Source organism: Salvelinus namaycush, chromosome 30 (genome assembly GCF_016432855.1).
Source record: "Salvelinus namaycush isolate Seneca chromosome 30, SaNama_1.0, whole genome shotgun sequence".
NCBI classification, from domain to species: Eukaryota; Metazoa; Chordata; class Actinopteri; order Salmoniformes; family Salmonidae; genus Salvelinus; species Salvelinus namaycush.
Window position 1 is genome coordinate 24,626,759 of NC_052336.1, and position 27,004 is coordinate 24,653,762.

At 44.8% G+C, this 27,004-nt stretch overlaps 1 protein-coding gene across 1 annotated transcript in view; it reads right to left on the reverse strand.

Annotated features, from left to right (window-relative positions):
• LOC120024953 (T-cell immunomodulatory protein-like) overlaps positions 1 to 27,004 on the reverse strand; it is a 119,760-nt gene that overhangs the window by 2,531 nt on the left and 90,225 nt on the right. The window contains exons 15-17 of the mRNA XM_038969341.1: positions 7,427 to 7,551; positions 4,742 to 4,824; positions 2,365 to 2,482 (exon numbers count right to left, since the gene is read on the reverse strand). Of these exons, the coding sequence (XP_038825269.1) occupies positions 2,365 to 2,482; positions 4,742 to 4,824; positions 7,427 to 7,551 (326 nt within the window). The remainder of the gene's footprint in view (positions 1 to 2,364; positions 2,483 to 4,741; positions 4,825 to 7,426; positions 7,552 to 27,004) is intronic.

Here is a 27,004-nt window from a genome sequence, read left to right on the forward strand (position 1 = left end):
AATCCAAAGTACCACTCAGATTTACAGCTAGGCTAAAACAGAGAAGGCAGTTTTATTCAAATTTTGACTAGCTTTCTTATCTTTAACAGTGTTCTAACAACACTTCCTGAGCCAGTCTCGGCTGTTGCAGGAGGTACTGTGTCTCAAACCAGCCTCTGACGTCTATTTGACCATTGAGATTTGTGGAAAAAATAGCAGGGGTCAGCGTAAATATGAAAAGTAAAATCACCCATCGCACCGTGACCTGGTCAACTCCATACCGCAATGCAAATGGAAAGGTTTTATGGAGATTTTTTTCTCTCCAAATGCTATTTTCCCCTGCGTGAAAGGTTAGACTCTCTTATCTAAGAGAGCCCCTTCAATGATGGTGTGTTGTGTTGGGCAGAGTGAGTCAGGTAGAACAGGAGCGCTCAGCAGCAGCCAGGCTCAGATATGACTTCAAGGCAAGCACACTTACAATGCATATGACACACCCGACTAGACTAAAAGATGACAATGGGTCACAACCCTCCCCCATTAAAAGCAAACAAAGGCAGTACCCACGCTCAAAAAGACCCACAACAGCGGAGATGTCGGCTATCCCAATACGACAGGAACAAAAACACACAGCCTCACAAGAACTGAGACGTCATACTGACACAAAAAACAGGCTGCGGATTCAAAAGACGTGACTCATCAGCTGCAACAGTAATAACATGAAGCGGATATAAAGGTAACTGCCAAAATAATGGAAACACTTGATTAAATAAGGGATGCAAAGTATATTAAAAGCAGGTGCTTCCACACAGGTGTGGCACCTGAGTTAATTAAGCAATGTATAAAACATGTATAAATCATGAAAATAATCATGGCTATGCCCCCCATAGGATGACAATGCCCCCATCCACAGGGCACAAAGTGGTCAATGAATGGTTTGATGAGCACGAAGAAAATATAAACCATATGCCATGGCCGTCTCAGTCACCAGATCTCAAACCAATCGAACACTTCTGGGAGATCATCGTGGTTTTCCACCACCATCAACAAAACACCAAATCATGGAATTTCTCGTGGAAGAATGGTGTCGCATCCCTCCAATACAGTTCCAGAATCTCGGCCAAGGTGCATTGAAGCTGTTCTGGCTCGTTGTGGCCCAACACCTTACTAAGTCACGTTATGTTGGTGTTTCCTTTATTTTGGCAGTTACCTGTATCTCTGAAAATGAAGGGGGCTCTGAACTGAAGTACAGTACATTGGCCCAGTAATCATCTCAACAAATGAACAGCTAGCTATTACCTGACCTCCCATTACCTTGGCCATCATGAACATTATCAGTCAATCAACCTCTAATCAACGACGGACAAGGAGCCATGCCTCTGCCTCGCTCTCTTTCTGCTAAAATAAAATTGCTGGGCTCAGTTCCTCAGATATGGAGCCAAACATGTTATTTTAATGCAGAGTCAACTCCAATGAAGCTAGTGTTCCCGGAACAGTTCCCTGAGCGGAGAGCAATTATGGCTTCCTGCGTGCATTATAAAGCACCCACAGCAGATGGCTTTGAGAAGACGCCAACGTTGCTCGGCCTCACTCGGTGGAGAAACAGACCAGCCACGGCTGCACTGGGATGGGGATGAATCGCTCAGAGTGTGTGCACGGCAGGCTGGACACACACCACACATGCATGTCGGCAACAGTTGCATGCAAACACATGCAAATGCACACAAGTTTGCGAAATTCAAACAATACACGATTACCTTAAAACTCAATGTAAAATTCACAAACACCCACAGGAATGTAGCAAGACAACCAACACACACACACTCCCTGGAGGGCATATTTACAGGGATTACGAACAAAAGATTTGATATGCTGAAGGGGCAGAACAAAAGCAATTACAGCCGAGCGTCCTCACTGGTTATGGCCCTCTAACAGCCGTGCTGGATCTCTGTGGGAGGCTAGAGGACAGGGCCCATCTGCTGGTTCTGACCCATCTGTTCCTCTCCGAGTGAGCCCTGTTCCCACAGCGGGTCTCCTGCTCTCTGGACCAGCACCAGAGCTCCCCAGCAACCCCCTAAGGCCAGTAGAAGAGAAGACCCCCACCAGATACTATGGACTGGCAATGGTGGGGAGGATGAGAGAGGACACACACTGCTCTGACCAGAACATAACCGGCTTTGGCTCAGACTATTAAGAGGAGGGGGAGGAGGAGAGGATAGTGAGGAGGAATGCAAGAAAGACGAGGAAAAATGACAAGACAGTACAGCTAATAATGAAGGGGAAGAGAGGAGGTTTGATGGCGCTCATTATTATTGATTAAAACAGTAAATGATGATAATGACGACGATAAACGGTGTAAGCGATGTATTTGTGTCATTCTGTTCTTACCTTCTCCTGCCAGTGGAGGATGCCAATGATGACCAGGATAAAAACACACACTCCGATCAGAGCGATGGCGGTCAGTAGGACTATGTTACTGGGGGTCAGATATAATTTCGCACTCCAACTAAAAGAGGGAAAGGGTGGGAGAGAGAAAGAGCGTATCAACTACCACATGACATGAAACTCATACACAAAAGGTACGTCTCATCTTTTCCAACCCTATCAGAACGTAAGAGTCAACGTGCTATAATTAAGGACATTTTGCATATTTTGCTTTATCAGAGGTGTTATTTGACAATAAAGTTTCTGTAATCACAAAACATGAAAATACCCTGAAATTATGACATGTTAGTCAAAACGAATCGAGAAATGCTACATCCCTGTCAGAGATGAACCATTTCAATAAGATCAAAAACAAACAATGACAAGCGCATTTTACGGTCCTTCGATGCACATATTTTGTGACTATTGAAAAGAACGGAGAGATAATTTGAACGGTTTGACTAAAAACAAGAACAGGCCCAGATTGTGGAGATACAATATTATACTACAATAAATGGCTGAAGAACAATACACCTGCTCAAATATTAATCAAAAAACCTTGTGAGAGAAATTCATTAAGACATTCTATCAGAACTAATAAACACATTAAATATTTGTGGTGAAAACAAAAACTACCAATACAGGACGCAAAATTAGACACAATATGTTGCGTTAACCTGTGCCCAATAAACATTATGAGACTGAAAACACCTTCTTTACACAGCTATACACTGAGCATTCACTGTAATGTAGGAACAGTACATGATGTATGCATCTACCTAATGTGGGTGTGTTTTTCTGAGTAATAAGTTAGTGTAGTAGCTATATACAGTGCATTTGGAAAGAATTCAGACCCCTTGATTTTTTCCACATTTTGTTACCTTACAGCCTTATTCTAAAATTGAATAAATATATTTTTTCCCTCATCAATCTACACACAATACCCCATAATGACAAAGCAAAAACGTTTTTTTTTCAAATGTTTGAAAAATAAAAAACTGAAATATAACATTTACATAAGTATTCAGACCCTTTACACAGTATTTTGTTGAAGTACCTTTGGCAGCAATTACTGCCTCGAGTCTTCTTGAGTATGACACTACAAGCTTGGCACATCTGTATTTGGGGAGTTTGTCCCACTCTTCTCTGCAGATCCTCTCAAGCTCGGCCAGGTTAGATGGGGAGCATTGCTGCACATCTTTTTTCAGGTCTCTCCAGAGATGTTTGATCGGGTTCAAGTCCGGGCTCGTGCTGGGCCACCCAAGGACATTCCCGACTTGTCCCGAAGCCACTCCTGCGTTGTTGTGGCTGTGTGCTTCGGGTCGTTGTCCTGTTGGAAGGTGAACCTTTGCCCCAGTCTGAGGTCCTGAGCGCTCTGGAGCAGGTTTTCATCAAGGATCTCTCTGTACTTTGTTCCGTTCATCTTTCCCTCGATCCTGACTAGCCTCCCAGTTCCTGCTGCTGAAAAACATCACCACAACATCGCCACCACCATGCTTCACCGTAGGGATGGTGCCAGGTTTTCTCCAGACGTGACGCTTGGCATTCAGGCCAAAGAGTTTAATCTTGGTTTCATCACACCAGATCATCTTGTTTCTCATGGTCTGAGAGTCTTTAGGTGCCTTTTGGCAAACTCCAAGCGGGCTGTCATGTGCCTTTTACTGAGGAGTGCTTTCCGTCTGGCCACTCTACCATAAAGGCCTGATTGGTGGAGTGCTGCATAGATGGTTGTCCTTCTGGAAGGTTCTCCCATCTCCACAGAGGAACTCTGGAGCTCTATCAGAGTGACCATCGGGTTCTTGGTCACCTCCCTGACCAAGGCCCTTTCCAAATCATGTCCAATCAATTTAATTTGCCACAGGTGGACTCCAGTCAAGTTGTAGAAACATCTCAAGGATGATCAATGGAAACAGAATGCACCCGAGCTCAATTTCAAGTCTCATAGCAACGGGTCTGAATACTTATGTAAAAACATTAGCAAAAATGTCTAAAAACCTGTTTTCCATTTTAGAATAAGTCAAGGGGTCTGAATACTTTCCGAAGGTACTGTATATGCAAGTGCAAGCGTTTGTCAGAGTGTGTGTGTTCCATGTGTTGGTGAGAGAATGTGTTAGCTGGCCATACGGAGAGGGGGGGGGGGTTCTGCCATCTGCTGGCACTCCTGGGGGTAGAACTACATGTGAATGACACAGAAAACCAATGGAAACATGGCCTGAGCATGTTTGTGGGCGTCCCAAGTACAGATGTATGAGTGTGTGTGTGTGTGTGTGTGTGTGTGTGTGTGTGTGTGTGTGTGTGTGTGTGTGTGTGTGTGTGTGTGTGTGTGTGTGTGTGTGTGTACCTGCGGGGCTCGTTGTGTGGGTATGGAATGACTATGAGCTGCGAGTTGGGGATGATGGCTGTCCACTCCTGCTTCCTCACATCCTGCAAGGCAGAAACAGAGAAACTATGTTATTAGTGCCTCGGGGAGGCAGAATGAAGGGGCAATAATGGAAAAAGTCTAGTTCAAAGCAGGCAATATATCCCACACTTCTCAGTGCAGATTCAATATAGGGCCCGAGTCATTTCCTATACTGCACTACAATTTGCCCTCCGGTTCAGAGTTTAAGAAACTTCATTCTATGAAGATCAAGCTCAAAAGCTTTTCAAAGCCAGTTTCTGTATTAATTACAAAAGGTAATTTTCACCTCTTCAAGTTGCTACTGGATGGCAATCACTAGCAAACGTTAAATTCATCTTTCACAGAGTCCTCTAGGGAAGAGAGACTAATTTCTGACAACACATCTATCATTTGGCAACATTAAGGGATAAGGAAAACACACTTGCTCGCTCACGCACGCACGCAGACGCACACGAAGTGTGTGCCGCCGTACTTTGCATCCTCGTTTACTCAGAGCCACCCTAATGAGAGCCCAGGGGTTTCAGCTACCTATACCCAAGCTATTTAAAGCCATGCATTTAAGACACAGACAGGCTAATAAATTACATAAATGAGGTCTGCTGAAGTATCCCCCTGGTGTCAGCCTACTTCCTACAGTCCCATTAGCTGGAGTATCGTTACAATGCTGAGGGTTGTGTGGGTTAGGAAGCCATGCATATGACTCCTTCCTGACACAGAGAAATGTAAATTAAAGTGAATGACACACCTACATCGCTCAGAGATGCATATACTACGTAAGGCAAAGACTCAAAGCGAATCAGAGCTGCACATTCAGGGATTTTGATTTGCTAATTGCTAGTGATTGTTTGCGTTTGAGGTGAAATAGGTTAAGGAGAATAATGATGAACTGAATGAGTCACCTTGAGTCCGTGCACTGTGAACAGTGTACTAGTTCATTACAAGTTGCAGTTCTTAACCTCCTAAGCTAACCCTGACATGTTGCTCTTCAATGCAGTGTGGTTTATGCAGAACGGCGGCGAGAGACAGTGACAGGCTGCGCTTCCGGCGGTTTGGCTCCGAGAAGACGCCTGCGTTTTAGAGGAGGAAAGCGTTTCTGGGTTTTCAGAGAGCGTTTCAAAGGAGAGCGCTGGGTCTGAAGTTGGGAGTGAAGTGGGGTTTTTGGGAGGCGAGAGCTGAGCGGGAATCTTGATTAGTGATGTAAACCTTGTGAGCGGAGCAAAGGATCCTCATGGGATTGAGACAAGTGTACAGGAGGAGAGTAGAATTAGAACACACTCCCCTCCTCTCTTTCTCTCTCCCTCCCTTACTCCCTCACAGGCCTCCTGAATGTTTTTCCCTGTGAGGGAGGGTTGGAGACAGACCTGAGAGAGACAGACAGGAACTATCAGAGAGTCAGACAGACACAGCTGTTCATTAAATGTGTACATTGAGTGTACATTTTTTAGGAACACCTTCCTAATATTGTGTTCCCCCCCCCCCCCCCCCCCCCGTTCCACAGGGATGCTGGCCCATGACTCCAATGCTCCCCACAGTTGTGTCAAGTTGGTTGGATGTCCTTTGGGTGGTGGACAATTCTTGATACACATGGGAAACTGTTGAGCGTGAAAAACCCAGCAGCATTGCAGTTCTTGACACAAACCGCTGCACCTGGCACCTACTACCATACCCCGTTCAAAAGCACTTACATTTTTTGTCTTGCCCATTCACCCGCTGAATGGCACACAATCCATGTCCCAATTTTCTCAAGGCTTAAAAATCCTTCTCTAACCTGTCTCCTCCCCTTCATCTACACGGATTGAAGTAGATTTAACAAGTGACATCAATAAGGGATCATAGATTTCACCTGGTCAGTCTATGTTATGGAAAGAGCAGGTGTTCTTAATGTTTTGTACACTCAGTATGTAGCACTGAACACACCATATTCATACACCCTCTGAAGGTAAAAATTGGTTAGCATAATACAAAGCATTATATTTTATTAACTGCTGTGTGGGGAAATGTGAACCTTCGTGGAAACATTTTCTTGCATAACTCTAAGGGTGCGAGCGATAACAGAGCACGCTGCTGTACCTCAGATGCCTTACTCTGTACGAGCCTCGCTCCCAAGGTAGTGAGGTATGGGCAGAAATTTGCAATGCAAATCCGCTATGATGAAGACCTCTGTTCTTTTCTTTGACAGGCGAGGAACGGGAGCCAGCGTCTCAAATTCAAATAAGCCGCGCAGGGGAATCTATCGAGGAACCAACAAACGGCATTTCAAACGGCACGCGATACGAGAGACAGAAGGCTGTCGCTCCACACGAACCCAAACCACATGCCAATGTTTGAGGTAGCACAAAAGTGGGGGAACGAAGAAGATAACGAATTATTTACTGCACAATATATCATCTACTTATCATATTGCAACAGGAAGAAACAGCATTTACATCAGCCTGCAGTATAGTTAGTGTCAGTATCAGTGGCTCTGGGTGTGTTCTCTATATGGGTGCAGTGACTAGAAAAAGTATTTTCATGGTGCATTAATTAGACCTGCTGTAGCTCCTACTGCATCCTGTCCTGTCCTGTGTTTTGTCTGGCATCTCCCTCCTCTCCGCTCCCCCAGTGCTGCAGCGCACCATACTGTACCTTGTCCCCGAGGGGCCGGGGGATACCCACGTACAGGTGGTCCAGGAAGTTGGCGCTGCGCCCCAGACCCAGGACGGTGTAAGGCAGCTGCAGGGAGAGGTGGGCCGACTGGCTCAGCTGGCCCGCTGCATGGAGGGGAAAACAAAGGAGCCATTAGAGCCATTCAGACCCATAAACAAGCCTCATAAAAAGACACAAATCAGACCGTCCTATTCCTACCGCCGCCCAGCCCAGAGGCATCTACCACCCCCCTCCTCCACCACAGGCCCTGCCAAGCGCAGCTGACGTAAATCACCAGCTTTACAGTAAACAAAGAGAGCACCACAGCAACAAATCAGGATAAATGTGGATGGACTGCATGGCTGGTCTGGACCCACACTCAGATGGAAGCCTGTTTTTACATTTACAATGTGCAGCAAGCAAACGCTTCAATGACTGATTATAGTAATATATACAGTCCACATAAAAAAATAAACTGTGTTCTGCCTAGCTATTATGTACACACACAGCCTCAGTATCGAGCCTAAAAGCCTGGGGTTGAATGCCTGTCTATCAGTAAAGCACAAGTGTAACTCCATATTGAGAGAATCTATATACTACCTTCCACCAATCTCCATTGTAACAGTTTGAAATGAGGACCATTAGACCAGCTCCTCTGAAATAAAAGTGTGAGAGAGAGAGAGAGAGAGAGCGAGAGAGAGAGAGAGCGAGAGAGAGAGAGAGCGAGAGAGAGGGAGAGCGAGAGAGAGGGAGAGCGAGAGAGAGGGAGAGCGAGAGAGAGGGAGAGCGAGAGAGAAAGCGAGAGAGAGAGGAAGAGAGGGAGAGAGAGAGAGAGAGGGAGAGCAAGAGTGAAAGCGAGAGAGAGAGAGAGAGCGAGGGAGAGCGAGGGAGAAAGCGCGCGAGAGAGAGAGAGGGAGGGAGAGCGAGAGAGAAAGCGTGCGAGAGAAAGCGAGAGAGAGAGAGAGAGAGAGGGAGAGCAAGAGAGAACGCGAGAGAGAGAGAGAGAACGAGGGAGAGCGAGAGAGAACGCGAGAGAGAGAGAGAGAGCGAGGGAGAGCGAGAGAGAAAGCGCGAGAGAGAGAGAGAGGGAGAGAGCAAGGGAGAGCGAGATAGAAAGCGCGAGAGAGAGAGAGAGCGAGGGAGAGCGAGAGAGAAAGCGCGAGAGAGAGAGAGAGCGAGGGAGAGCGAGAGAGAAAGCGCGAGAGAGAGAGAGAGCGAGGGAGAGCGAGAGAGAAAGCGCGAGAGAGAGGGAGAGAGAGAGAGAGAGAGAGAAAGCGCGAGAGAGAGGGAGAGAGAGAGAGAGAGAGAGAGAGAGAGAGAGAGAGAAAGCGAGAGAGAGAGAGAGAGGGAGAGAGAGAGAGAGAGAGAGAGAGAGAGAGAGAGAGAGAGAGAGAGAGAGAGGGAGAGAGCGAGAGAGAAAGCGAGAGAGAGAGAGAGAGAGGGAGAGAGCGAGAGAGAAAGCGAGAGAGAGAGAGAGAGAGAGAGAGAGAGAGAGAGAGAGAGAGAGAGGGAGAGAGAGAGAGAGAGAGAGAGGGAGAGAGAGAGCGAGAGAGAAAGCGAGAGAGAGAGAGAGAGGGAGAGAGCGAGGGAGAGCGAGAGAGAGAGAGAGAGATTTGAGCCCTGTTCCTGCTTTCCGTAATTGATTGCAATGATGGAGCAGGTTACATCGTGCAGCTTCAGAGCAGTTGCTGTAAAAGCCAAATGTAATTGCTTCAATCATTAACAGGTAGAAATATGGTACTGTCTACATTTCTGTTAATAAAGTGGCTTGTGCATTGTAGTGACACTGATTCGGAAGTCCACGTCACAGTGCTAGTTAAACCAGTAGGCTAACTGCTAATATGGACACCACACTGATCCCTCCCATCAGCTTTATGATACAATAGCAGGGTATTAACTCTGACACAATGCTATAGTCGTTCATTACAGCTAACAGTGCTGGTTGTAGCGTGATTGGAAGTAGGGAGAACATGCATTTTATGGCATATAAAAAAAAAAAGTGTTGAACAAAGTGTTGACAGTGCTGAATAACAACTTAAACATGAACTTACTCATAAAAACAGCAGCTCTTCTCTGTATTCACGGAGTCTCTATCAACCTTGCTGTACGTTCAAGGCTTCTTTTTACAGTCTATGGCTCGAGGAAACTGAGCAGTCTGATTGGCCAGCAGTAGGCCCATAGGGGCACTTGATTTGCTATCTGGGCTTGACGGGTAGGCAGACATGAAATGGTTCAAAATGGGAACATTTTGCCTTCCCGCCGTTAGGGCTGCTGAATCAAATGGCGCCAACAACGCAACAAAAAAAGAAAAAAGAAAGGAACGCAAGGCTTTATTGTTGGGTTTTTTACAGAAATGTTTGGGGATTGACAAGGAATGCTTTGGAGACCGACCAGTTGGTGACCACTGGTGTAGATGAAGGGGACAAGACAGGTTAGAGAAGGATTTTAAAGCCTTGAGACAATTGAGACATGGATTGTGCATGTGTGCCACTCAGAGGGTGAATGTGCAAGACAAAATATTAAGTGCCTTTGAATGGGGTATGGTAGTAGGTGCCAGGTGCAATGATTTGAGTGTGTCAAGAACTGCAACGCTGCTGGGTTTTCCACGCTCAACAGTTTCCCGTGTGTATCAAGAATGGTCCACCACCCAAAGGACATCCAGCCAATTTGACACAACTGTGTGAAGCATTGGAGTCAACGTGGGCCAGCATCCCTGTGGAACACTTTTGAAACCTTGTAAGGTCCATGCCCCGATTAACTGAGGCTGTTCTGAGGGGAAAAGGGGGTGCAACTCAATATTAGGAAGGTGTTCCTAATGTTTTGAACACTCAGCGTATATGTCATGTGTGCAATCAATTTAGTCCTCTCTGGACACTCACCAAAGACTCTGTGTTATGTATGTGTGGTGGGGAATGAGGTGCAGTTTCATTATGTTCTGACCCGGGTTAATGATACTATTAAAAAGAAAAACACCCTTCTCTGTTCGGTAAAAAATAAATAAATCACAGTTTAGAGGTGTTACCGTGCTGGAAAAAGGACTAAGGAAAGCTAATGACTTGATCCATGTACATTAAGATGTTGTTTGAATTCTGGGTAACTGTCTTGGTTCTACTTTCTGGCTTTAGAGAGCTGAGGAAGGAGTGGCAGTTTCCGCTTTGTCCACTAATGAGAAGACTCACACTAGGAGACCACACATAAACTGACAGAGTAATTTGATTATGGTGTATATTGCTTCACCAGAATTACTCTTTGGATAAAGTGATATGATTCTAAACGTGGCCAATGCATAAAGAGATTATAAACAAGACATTTGGGGAGCGTGTTCTAACTGGGCTACCAGGACCGGACCCAAGGATCTTTATCTATACTGTCAGGCACAGGACAAAAGGTTCAGACACACACACACACACACACACACACACACACTAGTCAGCAGAAAGCGTGTGAGCACTGACTTGTTCCCATCTGAACTGTTGTCTCAAAACACACACACTGCAGCTTCTCCCTCTAACTGAATGGCAGAGCGAGCTCAGGAAGGTCATATCTGTTTAGTCAAGGTAATAACTGTTTGAAACTAAGAAACACACACGCACCTCTCTCTCCCTCTCTCTTTTCTCGACTTTCAAAATACTCACTTTAAAACGACCTTCTCTCCTGTGTTTTCCCCCTGTCTTACTGACGTAGTGGGTGAGCACACTAAACCACGTGACACAGACGGAGTGACACGTCACAAGATTCTTCCCTTGATGTCATTAGATAGTTAACTCAAAGCAGCCGTATAAAGGTTTTCAGTCAGAGATCCACGCTTGCCATACTGAGTTGAAATATCGAGCCGACACATTTTGACTTGAATAACATCGCTCGTGAACTTCAGAGCTGTAACGATTTGACACTTTGGCTTTGGTTAATAGAGGCAAGTACAAACGCATACTAGTAGTAGGCATGGCCTCTGCTGGAGAGTCTACACATCCTGGGTGATGCCAAACAACGTCATCATCTCACTGGCTTCTTCTCTGGCGAGCTCTCATTGACCTATTACTGACCACCGTTCTCAAAAGTTGTCGTTGCACATCTCACACAACAAGAGCGTCGCAGATTTTGTGCCGATAAAAATCAACCGTTCGACAGTATCGGGGCGTCTGGGATGGGTCAAAGACAGGAACAGTAGGCTTCTGATTGCGTCTCTGACCCGCTCACATTAAACAAGCATCGGTGACGGCCCGGAGTAGGCAATGACATTGGGATTTTGTCTCCGATCTCAAAAACGTACCCTAACCCTAAAAATGAGGGACAAAATCATCTAGTGCACGCCTGGCTTAAGTAACCACAATCTCTTAGGAAGTATGTGTAAGGTCTGGAGGAGAGGACGGTAGACGACAGACATTTTGGGGTTAACCAGCTAGGCTGTTGTTAACTAAAAGATGTGTCATGTTACGAATGGAGACAGTGGGGAGGGGGGGGAGGGGGGGGTCACAGTGCTGCTGGGGACGCTGGCTGGAGGATGTGTCACTCAGAGAGAGAGGAAGCTGGCTTAGGGACTGCCACTCTGCAGGTGGGGAGGTAGGCTGGAGAGAGGCCATGCACTGGGGGGGGGGCACTGGTTGTGCTGGCTGGAGGAAGGCTGGAGGTGGGGTGGGGGTTCTGGCTAGCTGCTGCGTTCTACAGCCTGGAGTGGGAGTCTTATCTCCCTGCAGCGCGGCCGTGGAGCACACAGACAGACCTTGGCGAGGCGCTCCAGCCTGCAGCACATGACTGACAGGCTCCAATCCCCCTCTCAGACCACAAAATGGATTCAGAGCAGCCAGCCAGCCAAACAGCTCCCAAAGAGCAGGTTTACTCAAGGAACCTTACGCTTCCACAGCTTATCACATTCACTCATTCCCAGGCTCTCTCCAATCTGGGTCTGAGGAGTGTCAAGCATGTTGAAAAGTACCACACACACACACACATACACACATTCTAGAGCCTCCGAGTTTTGTCTGTGTGGCAAACAGAGCAGATCACATCATCACACCCAACAAGTCAGGACTCCTCAGCTCCAAGTTAATTCAGAAACATGTGCGAGTACAATACACACAACACACACACAGTTAGCCAAAGAGACACCCCCCCACCCAGCATTAAAAGCCTCAGAACATAAAAGTTGCAGTGCTTGCTCTCCTGCCCCACAGAGTTCAGTTATCTAGTGGAGAGGAAGCGGTGAGGAACTTAGCCAGCATCACAACAAACGGGAAGGAAAAGCTACTCTCCAGTCTCCTCCCCAACCACTCACTTCCAATGTTGCTCTGGTAAGTCAGGGATCAAGGGAGGAATCTCACAAGTTCAAACATACAGTTGAAGTCGGAAGTTTACATACACCTTATTCCCTGTCTTAGGTCAGTTAGGATCACCACTTTATTTTAATGTGAAATGTCAGAATAGTAGTAGAGAGAATGATTTCTTTCAGCTTTTATTTCTTTCATCACATTCCCAGTGGGTCAGAAGTTGGCATACACTCAATTAGTATTTGGTAGCATTGCCTTTAAATTGTTTAATTTGGGTCAAACGTTTCGGGTAGCCTTCCACAAGCTTCCCACAATAAGTTGGGTGAATTTTGGCCCATTCCTCCTGACAGAGCTGGTGTAACTGAGTCAGGTTTGTAGGCCTCCTTGCTCGCACACGCTTTTTCAGTTCTGCCCACAAATATTCTATAGGGTTGAGGTCAGGGCTTTGTGATGGCCACTCCAATACCTTGACTTTGTTGGCCTTAAGCCATTTTGTCACAACTTTGGAAGTATGCTTGGGGTCATTGTCCATTTGGAAGACCCATTTGCGACCAAGCTTTAACTTCCTGATTGATGTCTTGAGATGTTGCTTCAATATATCCACATAATTTTCCTGCCTCATGATGCCATCTATTTTGTGAAGTGCACCAGTCCCTCCTGCAGCAAAGCACCCCCACAACATGATGCTGCCACCCCCGTGCTTCGGGGTTGGTGTTCTGGGATTGATTTGCACTTTTTGCATCAAAGTGTCACAGTTTCTCTAGGAGACAGAACACGTCTCCTTCCTGAGCGGTATGACGGCTACGTGATCCCATGGTGTTTATACTTATTTTTTTTTACTGAGGTCTTGGCACAACCCCAAATCCGTAAACACGGGCACCCTCATAGATACCATCCTAACCACCTTGCCCTCCAAATACACCTCTGCTGTTTTCAACGAAGATCTCAGTGATCACTGCCTCATTGCTTGCATCCAAAATGGGTCTGCGGTCAAACGACCACCCCTCATCACTGTCAAACGCTCCCTAAAACACTTCAGCGAGCAGGCCTTTCTAATCGACCTGGATCGGGTATCCTGGAAGGATATTGACCTCATCCCGTCAATAGAGGATGCCTGGGTATTCTTTAAAAGTGCCTTCCTCACCATCTTAAAATAAGCATGCCCTATTCAAAAAATGTTGAACCAGGAACAGATATAGCCCTTGGTTCTCTCCAGACCTGACTGCCCTTGACCAGCACAAAAACATCCTGTGGTGTTCTGCATTAGCATCGAATAGCTCCCGTGATATGCAACTTTTCAGGGAAGTTAGAAACCAATATACACAGGCAGTTAGGAAAGCTACGGCTAGATTATTTAAACAGAAATTTGCATCTTGTAGCACAAACTCAAAAAAGTTCTGGGACACTGTAAAGTCCATGGAGAATAAGAGCACCTCCTCCCAGCTGCCCACTGCACTGAGGCTAGGAAACACTGTCACCACCGATAAATCCACTATAATTGAGAATTTCAATAAGCATTTTTCTATGGCTGGCCATGCTTTCCACCTGGCTACCCCTACCCCGCTCAACAGCCCTCCACTCCCCACAGCAACTCGCCCAAGCCTCCCCCATTTCACCTTCATCCAAATCCAGATAGCTGATGTTCTGAAAGAGCTGCAAAATCTGGATCCCTACAAATCAGCCGGGCTAGACAATCTGGAGCCTATCTTTCTAAATTGATGTGCCAAAATTGTTGCAACCCCTATCACTAGCCTGTTCAACCTCTCTTTCGTATCGTCTGAGATTCCCAAAGATTGGAAAGCTGCCGCGGTCATCCCCCTCTTCAAAGGGAGAGACACTCTAGACCCAAACTGTTATAGACCTATATCCATCCTGCCCTGCCTTTCTAAAATCTTCGAAAGCCAATTTAACAAACAGATCACCGTCCATTTCGAATCCCACTGTACCTTCTCCACTATACAATCTGGTTTCAGAGCTGGTCATGGGTGCACCTCAGCCACACTCAAGGTCCTAAACGATATCATAACCGCCATCGATAAGAGACATTGCTGTGCAGCCGTATTCATCGACCTGGCCAAGGCTTTCGACTCTGTCAATCACCACATTCTTATCGGCAGACTCAACAGCCTTGGTTTCTCAAATGATTGCCTCGCCTGGTTCACCAACTACTTCTCTGATAGAGTTCATTGTGTCAAATCGGAGGGCCTGTTGTCCGAACCTCTGGCAGTCTCTATGGGGGTGCCACAGGGTTCAATTCTCGGGCCGAATCTCTTCTCTGTATACATCAATGATGTCACTCTTGCTGCTTGTGATTCTCTGATCTACCTCTACGCAGACGACACCATTCTGTATACTTCTGGCCCTTCTTTGGACACTGTGTTAACTAACCTCCAGACGAGCTTCAATGCTTCTTTTAAAGGAGGAATCACTGTACAAATACCTAGGTGTCTGGTTAGACTGTAAACTCTCCTTCCAGACTCACATTAAGCATCTCCAATCCAAAATTAAATCTAGAATCGGCTTCCTATTCCGCAACAAAGCATCCTTCACTTATGCTGCCAAACACACTCTCGTAAAACTGACCATCCTACCGATCCTCGACTTTGGCGATGTCATTTACAAAATAGCCTCCAACACTCTACTTAACAAATTGGATGCAGTCTATCACAGTGACATCCGTTTTGTCACCAAAGCTCCATATACTACCCACCACTGCGACCTGTACGCTCTCGTTGTCTGGCCCTCGCTTCATACTCGATGCCAAACCCACTGGCTCCAGGTCATCTACAAGTCTCTGCTAGGTAAAGCCCCGCCTTATCTCAGCTCACTGGTCACCATAGCAGCACCCACCCGTAGCACAAGCTCCAGCAGGTATATCTCACTGGTCACCCCCAAAGCCAATTCTTCCTTTGGCTGCCTTTCCTTCCAGTTCTCTGCTGCCAATGACTGGAACAAACTGCAAAAATCACTGAAGCTGGAGACACATATCTCCCTCATTAGCTTTAAGCACCAGCTGTCAGAGCAGCTCACAGATCACTGCACCTGTACATAGCCCATCTGTAAATAGCCCATCCAACTACCTCATCCCCATACTGTATTTATTTATTTATCTTGCTCCTTTGCACCCCAGTATCTCTACTTGCACATTCATCTTCTGCACATCTACCATTCCAGTGTTTAATTGCTATATTGTAATTACTTCGCCACCATGGCCTATTTATTGCCTTACCTCCCTTATCCTACCTCATTTGCACATACTGTATATAGACCTTTTCTACTCTATTATTGACTATATGTTTGTCTTACTCCATGTGTAACTCTGTGTTGTTGTATGTGTCAAACTGCTTTGCTTTATCTTGGCCAGGTCGCAGTTGCAAATGAGAACTTGTTCTCAACAAGCCTACCTGGTTAAATAAAGGTGAAAAAAATAAATATATATATATATATATATTTAGATTTTCCCATGATGTCAAGCAAAGAGGCAATGAGTTTGAAGGTAGGCCTTGAAATACATCCACAGGTACACCTCCAATTGACTGAAATGATGTCAATTAGCCTATCAGAAGCTTCTAAAGCCATGATATCATTTTCTGGAATTTTCCAAGCTGGTTAAAGGCACAGTCAACTTAGTGTATGTAAACGTCTGACCCACTAGAATTGTGATACAGTGAATAATAAGTGAAATAATCTGTCTGTAAACAATTGTTGAAAAATGTACGTGTCATGCACAAAGTAGAGGTCCTAACCGACTTGCCAAAACTATAGTTTGTTAACAAGAAATTTGTGGAGTGGTTGAAAAACGAGTTTTAATGACTCCAACCTAAGTGTATGTAAGCTTAATACTTTAACTATACCTTTAAAACCACTAGCTTTACCTCACACCTACCACATGTAACCCTCAAAAAGACATACACACGAACAATGGCAACTTGCAATACTCCTCACCGAGTCTCCGAGACAGAAGAGAGGCACTGAAGCCCAATGGTAGAGCAGAGAAGAGACAGGTGTGTGAGGCTGAGAGTTGAAACACACTGTTGCACCCCCCTCATACAGTGCGTTATTTAGAGCAGGACACTCGCTCAGTGAGTAGAGGGACAAAGATAACTCAGTTCCTGAATTGTGTCACAGAGTGTGACTCCAGCCCAGTCGTATTCAAGCCACTTTAGTCCCTCCACTCCCTCAGAGACACCAGCGGTATTAGAGACTAGCTCTCTACGTGGGCCTCTACGGCCACCGTCCTACACACACACACACACGCACACACACGCACACGCGCATATCACACAAAAACACACTGCAGGCTTTTGACCTCCATTGGTCACAGAGGAATGACACAACACATATAGAACACACAGAGAGTGGTAAACAACGGGAAGGCAACATACGCCATCAGGCAGACCCTAATGGAGATCAGCATTAGTATTGGAGGAAAAGTGACCCATAATTACGCAAAAAAGTATCTTATGAATCATTATCTCAAATGGTGACCAGCGTGACCAGTAGCAATCTTTTAAACACCAGTGTATAAAGAATTCACACTGGCTACATCAAATCCTGCGTAGGTTACACACAGCGAGACACACAAAGCCTCACCCTCACACACATCTTCCCAAGGCCCCGGATCATCTTCGGGCAACCTGTTTGCGGAGAGATTCTCAACATCCGTCGCTATAGAAACCACTTTCCCCCCCCTGATTGGGCACTTCCACAGCAATGGGAGGGACGGGAAGGACACATAGTGGCGATTGCGGACACTGCGGCGGCAGGGCCTGGGGGATAAAGGAATTAAGTGGTACACACTGAGCCACAGCTAAGCCTGGGAGAGGAGAGGGGGCCCTCAGCGCCCACACAATGCAAACGGCAGATTCAGACATTGATTTGTGGGGAGAAGCGGGTGTCTGTAGCGGAGGAGATAAGTGGCGTGCCCATAGGGCTCCTCTCTTATCACTGGTGCCCTCGCAGGAGGAAAAGACCAAATTAAAGCTCACGGCACCGTGGGTGACACAGTGTTTGTTGAGATCCATCAGCGCGTCGCGTCTGATCATCAGAAACGCAATGAGACTGAATGAGGCAAAACTGAGACCTGGGTTTGACAGATCAAGACTGGCGTTGAGAGAAGAGGTAACCAGAATAGGCGGTGACTTCAACACGCTGGTTGTTTTCTCTTTTCCCCCTCTCTCCTTCTCTCTTGTTCCCCATCTCTCACTCTACATATCCATTGTTCCCTCTCTCTATCGCTCTACCTCTTGTTCCCTCTCTCTCTTATCTCTCTCTCTCGTAATTGGACACCAGGCTGCAGTTGAGATGTGCTCTCTAATACAGGTTACTGTGGCGACAGAGCAGCCACTGAGAGGCATTCATATCTATTACATTAGGGGAGCACGGAAGATATTAGGACTGAGACCATTACCACTGATGGAACACAACACACACACTACAGGGAGAAGAGGAGATGTAGAGACAATATTAACACACTACAGGGAGAAGAAGAGATGTAGAGACAATATTAACACACTACAGGGGGAAGAGGAGATGTAGAGACAATATTAACACACTACAGGGAGAAGAGGAGATGTAGAGACAATATTAACACACTACAGGGAGAAGAGGAGATGTAGAGACAATATTAACACACTACAGGGAGAAGAAGACATGTAGAGACAATATTAACACACTACAGGGAGAAGAAGAGATGTAGAGACAATATTAACACACTACAGGGAGAAGAAGACATGTAGAGACAATATTAACACACTACAGGGAGAAGAAGAGATGTAGAGACAATATTAACACACTACAGGGAGAACAAGACATGTAGAGACAATATTAACACACTACAGGGAGAAGAAGAGATGTAGAGACAATATTAACACACTACAGGGAGAAGAAGACATGTAGAGACAATATTAACACACTACAGGGAGAAGAAGACATGTAGAGACAATATTAACACACTACAGGGAGAAGAAGACATGTAGAGACAATATTAACACACTACAGGGAGAAGAAGAGATGTAGAGACAATATTAACACACTACAGGGAGAAGAAGACATGTAGAGACAATATTAACACACTACAGGGAGAAGAAGAGATGTAGAGACAATATTAACACACTACAGGGAGAACAAGACATGTAGAGACAATATTAACACACTACAGGGAGAAGAAGAGATGTAGAGACAATATTAACACACTACAGGGAGAAGAAGACATGTAGAGACAATATTAACACACTACAGGAAGAAGAAGACATGTAGAGACAATATTAACACACTACAGGGAGAAGAAGACATGTAGAGACAATATTAACACACTACAGGGAGAAGAAGAGATGTAGAGACAATATTAACACACTACAGGGAGAAGAAGACATGTAGAGACAATATTAACACACTACAGGGAGAAGAAGAGATGTAGAGACAATATTAACACACTACAGGGAGAAGAAGACATGTAGAGACAATATTAACACACTACAGGGAGAAGAAGAGATGTAGAGACAATATTAACACACTACAGGGAGAAGAGATGTAGAGACAATATTAACACACTACAGGGAGAAGAAGAGATGTAGAGACAATATTAACACACTACAGGGAGAAGAAGACATGTAGAGACAATATTAACACACTACAGGGAGAAGAAGACATGTAGAGACAATATTAACACACTACATGGAGAAGAAGAGATGTAGAGACAATATTAACACACTACAGGGAGAAGAAGAGATGTAGAGACAATATTAACACACTACAGGGAGAAGAAGACATGTAGAGACAATATTAGCACACTACAGGGAGAAGAAGAGATGTAGAGATAATATTAACACACTACAGGGAGAAGAAGACATGTAGAGACAATATTAACACACTACAGGGAGAAGAAGACATGTAGAGACAATATTAACACACTACAGGGAGAAGAAGACATGTAGAGACAATATTAACACACTACAGGGAGAAGAAGACATGTAGAGACAATATTAACACACTACAGGGAGAGAAGACATGTAGAGACAATATTAACACACTACAGGGAGAAGAAGAGATGTAGAGACAATATTAACACACTACAGGGAGAGAAGACATGTAGAGACAATATTAACACACTACAGGGAGAACAAGACATGTAGAGACAATATTAACACACTACAGGGAGAAGAAGACATGTAGAGACAATATTAACACACTTCAGGGAGAAGAAGAGATGTAGAGACAATATTAACACACTACAGGGAGAAGAAGAGATGTAGAGACAATATTAAAACTTCTTGACACTAGGGGGGCGCCATTTCGACTTTGTAAAAATTCGTTCCCAAATTAAACTGCCTCGTACTCAATTCTTGCTCGTACAATATGCATATTATTATTACTATTGGATAGAAAACACTCTCTAGTTTCTAAAACCGTTTGAATTATTTCTCTGAGTGAAACAGAACTCATTCTGCAGCACATTTCCTGTCAGGGAGTGAGATTTCAGAAATCGAGGTCCCTGTTCTGAGGTCAGTTTATAAGTCCCCATGTAAGCCATCGGGCTACATGCACTGCATACGCCTTCCTCTAGATGTCAGTAAGCGGGGAGAATTTGAATGGAGTGGATTGCGCAATCTGGGGCCCTATATAAGACCGTGGAACGGAAGTACCGTTCTTTTCAACGGGGAGCCTGGCGCATCAGGGACATCACAATGGCCTCCTGCAAAGCTTTCGTTTTAGCAGTTCTGTATCTCCGGTCATGTTTTTATTCGTTATAGTTGTTAAAGACATCATAAGGTAGTTAATTTAAACCGACTTATAGCAGTTTATATCAGTTTATTGCGATTTTCCTGGATTTCTTTGTGATGCGCTTTCACGAGTTGGACACCTCTCCAGTGGGTGGCTATCGTTAGCTGCTTTTTCCACATGAGAAGAGGACATCTTTCAACCAAAAGACGATTGTTATGGAGAAAGGACACCTTGCCCAAGATTCTGATGGAAGCTCGGCAAATAGTAAGCAATCTTTATGTTGTTAATTCGTATTTATGTTGACAAATGTCAAATAATAATTCCGCCATAAATTTCGGTGCGGTCTCGCTTTAGCGCACGCTGTATGCTTGAAGTAACGTTAATTTTAAAAATGTAACACAGCGATTGCATTAAGAACTAATTTGTCTTTCATTTGCTGTCCAACTTGTATTTTTTAGTCAAGTTTATGAATAGTTTTCGATTAGAATAGGTGCCTCTCCAAGATGGCGCCGGACAGATTGCTTGAAGTTTTGGCCACTAATCACATTGTATAACCACGATTTGTGCCGCTAAATATGCACATTTTCGAACAAACTCTATATGCATTGTGTAATATGATGTTATAGGACTGTCATCTGAAGAATTCTGAGAAGCTTAGTGAAAAAATTAATATATTTTGGTGGTTTATACGTTATCGCTATTTTTGCCTTGAATCAATGCTGTTGTGATGTTTGCTATTGTGGTAAGCTAATATAACGCTATATTGTGTTTTCGCTGTAAAACACTTAGAAAATCTGAAATATTGGCTGGATTCACAAGATCTGTGTCTTTCATCTGCTGTACGCTGTGTATTTTTAAGAAATGTTTTATGATGAGTAATTAGGTAATACACGATGGTCTCTGTAGTTATTCTAGTCGCTTTGGTGAGAGTTGTGATGGTGGCTGCAATGGTAAACTATGATTTATACCTGAAATATGCAAATTTTTCTAACAAAACATATGCTATACAATAAATATGTTATCAGACTGTCATCTGATGAAGTTGTTTCTTGGTTAGTGGCTATTTATATCTTTATTTGGTCGAATTTGTGATAGCTACTGATGGAGTAAAAAAATGGTGGAGTAAAAAAGTGGTGTCTTTTGCTAACGTGGTTAGCTAATAGATTTACATATTGTGTCTTCCCTGTAAAACATTTTAAAAATCAGAAATAATGGCTGGATTCACAAGATGTGTATCTTTCATTTGGTGTCTTGGACTTGTGATTTCATGAACATTTTATTATATGATATCCCTGTGGCTTTAGGCTAGGCTATGCTAGTCAGCTTTTTTGATGGGGGGGATCCCGGATCCGGGTTTGTGAGGCGTTAGAGGTTAACACACTACAGGGAGAAGAAGACATGTAGAGACAATATTAACACACTACAGGGAGAACAAGACATGTAGAGACAATATTAACACACTACAGGGAGAAGAAGAGATGTAGAGACAATATTAACACACTACAGGGAGAAGAAGAGATGTAGAGACAATATTAACACACTACAGGGAGAAGAATACATGTAGAGACAATATTAACACACTACAGGGAGAAGAAGACATGTAGAGACAATATTAACACACTACAGGGAGAAGAAGACATGTAGAGACAATATTAACGCACTACAGGGAGAAGAAGAGATGTAGAGACAATATTAACACACTACAGGGAGAAGAGATGTAGAGACAATATTAACACAATACAGGGAGAAGAAGAGATGTAGAGACAATATTAACACAATACAGGGAGAAGAAGACATGTAGAGACAATATTAACATACTACAGGGAGAAGAAGACATGTAGAGACAATATTAACACACTACAGGGAGAAGAAGAGATGTAGAGACAATATTAACACACTACAGGGAGAAGAGATGTAGAGACAATATTAACACACTACAGGGAGAAGAAGAGATGTAGAGACAATATTAACACACTACAGGGAGAACAAGACATGTAGAGACAATATTAACACACTACAGGGAGAAGAAGAGATGTAGAGACAATATTAACACACTACAGGGAGAAGAGGAGATGTAGAGACAATATTAACACACTATAGGGAGAGAAGACATGTAGAGACAATATTAACACACTACAGGGAGAAGAAGAGATGTAGAGACAATATTAACACACTACAGGGAGAAGAGGAGATGTAGAGACAATATTAACACACTACAGGGAGAGAAGACATGTAGAGACAATATTAACACACTACAGGGAGAAGAAGAGATGTAGAGACAATATTAACACACTACAGGGAGAAGAATACATGTAGAGACAATATTAACACACTACAGGGAGAAGAAGACATGTAGAGACAATATTAACACACTACAGGGAGAAGAAGACATGTAGAGACAATATTAACACACTACAGGGAGAAGAAGAGATGTAGAGACAATATTAACACACTACAGGGAGAAGAAGAGATGTAGAGACAATATTAACACACTACAGGGAGAAGAAGACATGTAGAGACAATATTAACACACTACAGGGAGAAGAAGACATGTAGAGACAATATTAACACACTACAGGGAGAAGAGGAGAAGAATGACAGAAAGAAAGAGAGGGAGAAAGATATATTATGTGTGAGAGAACGAGACAGTGAGCGAAAAGAAAGAGAGTGAATGTGTCGCATGGTTTGTAGAGAGAGATAAACAGGAGGAGTTGAACAGTCGGAGGGGTAATCCTGCATTGAATTTGAGACCAATTAACTGGCCTGAGTGCAGAAACCCACAGGAGAGAATCATGGGGCAGAACAAAGCTCTGATCAATAATAATCCTCCCTCTCTCCAGTTGGTTAGCTCTGCTCACTTCCACACCTTCCACTGACAAGACACAGGTCCAGCCCAACAGGTGCCGTGTATGTGTGTGTGAGAGAGAGAGTGTACTGTGCGCGGTGTGTTTGGTTACCTGGGCATCTGTACGAAGAGTGACTTGTTCGCCTGACTTGATCACTCATGAGTGTCGCACAGAGAGTATCAAATCTGTGTGTCTCACAGCATAGAACAGTGATTGTGGGGGGGGGGGTGTTATTCTCTGCTGTCCCTAATCCTCCATCCTCATTTGCCTAATTAAACAGAGCCTGCCGAAGTTCCCTCGCTGTTTGTTCCTCATCCCTCCTTCTCCTCTCCTCCCTCCGCTCCTCCCTTCCAATGAGCCAGCCAAAAGCCCCGGCACCATGGCAGAGAAGAAGAGAGGGATGGAACAGAGAGATAGGTGGATAGAGAGAGCGCATCCACACTCCTGTTTTGTACCAGTGGTACTGTTCATTCACCATCCGTCATTTTTCAAATGACTGATTCCTCTGCTTCATTTCATCCAGTATTCTCTGTGCACAGAGAGACTAGCCCTCCCTCCCTCCTTCCTTCCCTTACGCAGTGAAAAAAAACACACACAGCCGTTGTCCTGTCATCACCAGTCCAGGGTAATCGATCTCGTCTGCTTATTATGCCTGACACCACTATCTGTACCCCACACCCACCACATATAGATGTACCTTTAAAACCCCTAGCTGTACCCCACAACAACCACATATAGATGTACCTTTAAAACCCCTAGCTGTACCCCACACCCACCACATATAGATGTACCTTTAAAACCCCTAGCTGTACCCCACACCCACCACATATAGATGTACCTTTAAAACCCCTAGCTGTACCCCACACCCACCACATATAGATGTACCTTTAAAACCCCTAGCTGTACCCCACACCCACCACATATAGATGTACCTTTAAAACCCCTAGCTGTACCCCACACCAACCACATATAGATGTACCATTAAAACCCCTAGCTGTACCCCACACCCACCACATATAGATGTACCTTTAAAACCCCTAGCTGTACCCCACACCCACCACATATAGATGTACCTTTAAAACCCCTAGCTGTACCCCACACCCACCACATATAGATGTACCTTTAAAACCCCTAGCTGTACCCCACACCCACCACATATAGATGTACCTTTAAAACCCCTAGCTGTACCCCACACCAACCACATATAGATGTACCTTTAAAACCCCTAGCTGTACCCCACACCCACCACATATAGATGTACCTTTAAAACCCCTAGCTGTACCCCACACCCACCACATATAGATGTACCTTTAAAACCTCTAGCTGTACCCCACACCCACCACATATAGATGTACCATTAAAACCCACAGGGGACTGTAGCTTACTCTATATGTCCTACTGATTTACTAACTGTGCAGAACAACAACTCCTTTTCAAATCCAAATTGCACAGAAACCAACGGTACGGAACTCTACCTTTGTTAAGGTCAATATTCATCTCTAATATAGCTGAATTCTAATTCCATAGGGGATAAGGAATGAGGGGAAAGGTAAGCTATTGCATACCAGGGCCTTATATAAATAGCCCGAGGGGTGAGGAGACTAAGGTGAGAGGTTCAGATGGACCACTGGTTCTCTGAGGACCAGACAGCACATGCATTGCTGCACAAACAGTAAATGAACTACCCTCCCACACAGTCAATCAAGTACGCACACACACACACAAACAAACACGTATGGTCACGCACACGCGCACACACACACACACACACACACACACACACACACACACACACACACACACACACACACACACACACACACACACACACACACACACACACACACACACGGCAGGCAGAGCCCGCATTAATATTCTGCTGGTTGATTCACTAGCTCCAGCTGGAGATGAGGAGATGGAGACCGCCTGGGTCCTAGGGATCGATACACAGGCAGAGCAGCCAGGCAGAGCAGCCAGGCAGAGTAGCCAGGACCAGCCAGCCATGCCTTTTAAACCCCCTATGTCCCTTAGCCTCAACATCACAGACCCAAGCCTCCACAGAACCAGCGAAACAGAGACACCGCAGCGCACCGAGGCTAACCGCCACACATGGGCCACTGCCATACGTGATAGTATGACGGGAGCTGCCTAACCAGCACTTTAACCAAGGCTCAATACCATAACGAGATGGCCGAGCTGGGTCTGAGTTACGTACGCAGGTTCACCAATCAGAGCTTGAAGCCCTGTGACACAGCGGTAAGAGCACTATCTGTGGACCACAGCGTAGTGTAGTGTGTAGATTGCATCCTACCTCCTGAACCTTCACTTTATTTCCCCCGTCCCCTCTACTCCCTCGTGTCCATTGACCCAGATCTTAATTCCATTACCCACTTGCCACTATTCGCCGCATTTGCTGCTATTTTTCAGCCATTTTATCCTCTCCCTCCACAGTATGTCTTTTCTATAGTCCTTTCCTTCCACATCCATTCATGTATTTGACTTTCACCCCTCTGTCACCTCTTTTCCCTCTCTTTTAGTGCTGAAGAGTAAATGAAGAGCGTGGGGCCCCAGTAGAGAGGGCAGACAGTCCGCGCATCATCGCTCATTTCTGTCAGTCTACCTGCCTTCTCCCCATGCCCCTAGAATAAATACACTTTAAATCACCCTGCACACACTGGCTTTGTCCCGCACAGCACTTTATTACTGTCAAATGAGGAGTCCTGGGAATAACCCAGCCAGGGCTGACCCAGTCATTCTCCATACTGTACAGTATATCTAACCTATACCCCTAGCATCTCCCTCAGTCAGTGTAGACACAGCTCTGGCCTTTCACTCTCCTTCTCATTGGCTCAGCCTCCAGAAGGGCAGGTGTTGGGGCTTTTCCCTCAGGTCAGCCTGTTAGATGACCTTCTCGGGGAGAGTTGTCTGGTGCAAACACAGCTGCTTTTAAGCCCACAGAGCAGAGCTCCAGCACAAGGGTCAGAAGACAACCCTAAACCGCTGCATGTTGACACACCCGTTGGGTGTTGAATCCCAAATCTGGGCTTTAAATGAATCCAAGTCGTCTTTAAATAGCCTTGACCACAACCCGGAGGCTCAACATCCACACAGATAACAAACATGAATGGGAGAAAGGGAATTCTCCTTTTTTCTCCTGAAGATTCCTCTCTGCAAAGAGAACTATCTGAACTTCTATTCTTCTTCATTCCCTCCAGTCAGACATGTATTATTCTAGGTTTACCTCGCCTTGTCCCTCTCCTCTGTCAAGGTTTGAGTGTTTCCAATGTTTCCAAACCTTGAGAGAAGTTTACCTTTAACACAAGAAATAGAGATTTTTAATCTCACGGTTTGGCGTCTGAGAGTCCTGCAAAATTGAATAGCGGTTGGGGATTATTGAACAATAAACAAACTGTTTGGAAAGACAGAGGGCTTTCTGACTCCCTGGTTCTTTTGATTGTACTCCTTGTGGACTGATTGATCTATTCTCTTGCCCCTATAAACGGGGTCCTGTCACAGAGAGAGAGGAGTGATGGAAGAGTGTTCTTCTCAAAATGACTATTGTATTGTTGCGTTTTCCATTAGTGGATGATTCCAACAGAACAGGATGTAGCTAGACACTCAAATAGATACTCTGGTTTTTAGGCCTTGCTGTCCTATTCATTGTTGATACCCAGACACAGACGATGGAAAGTAAAAGACTGCAAAAAAAAAATGGAATTACTCACTGAGAAATATTGCAAATGCTT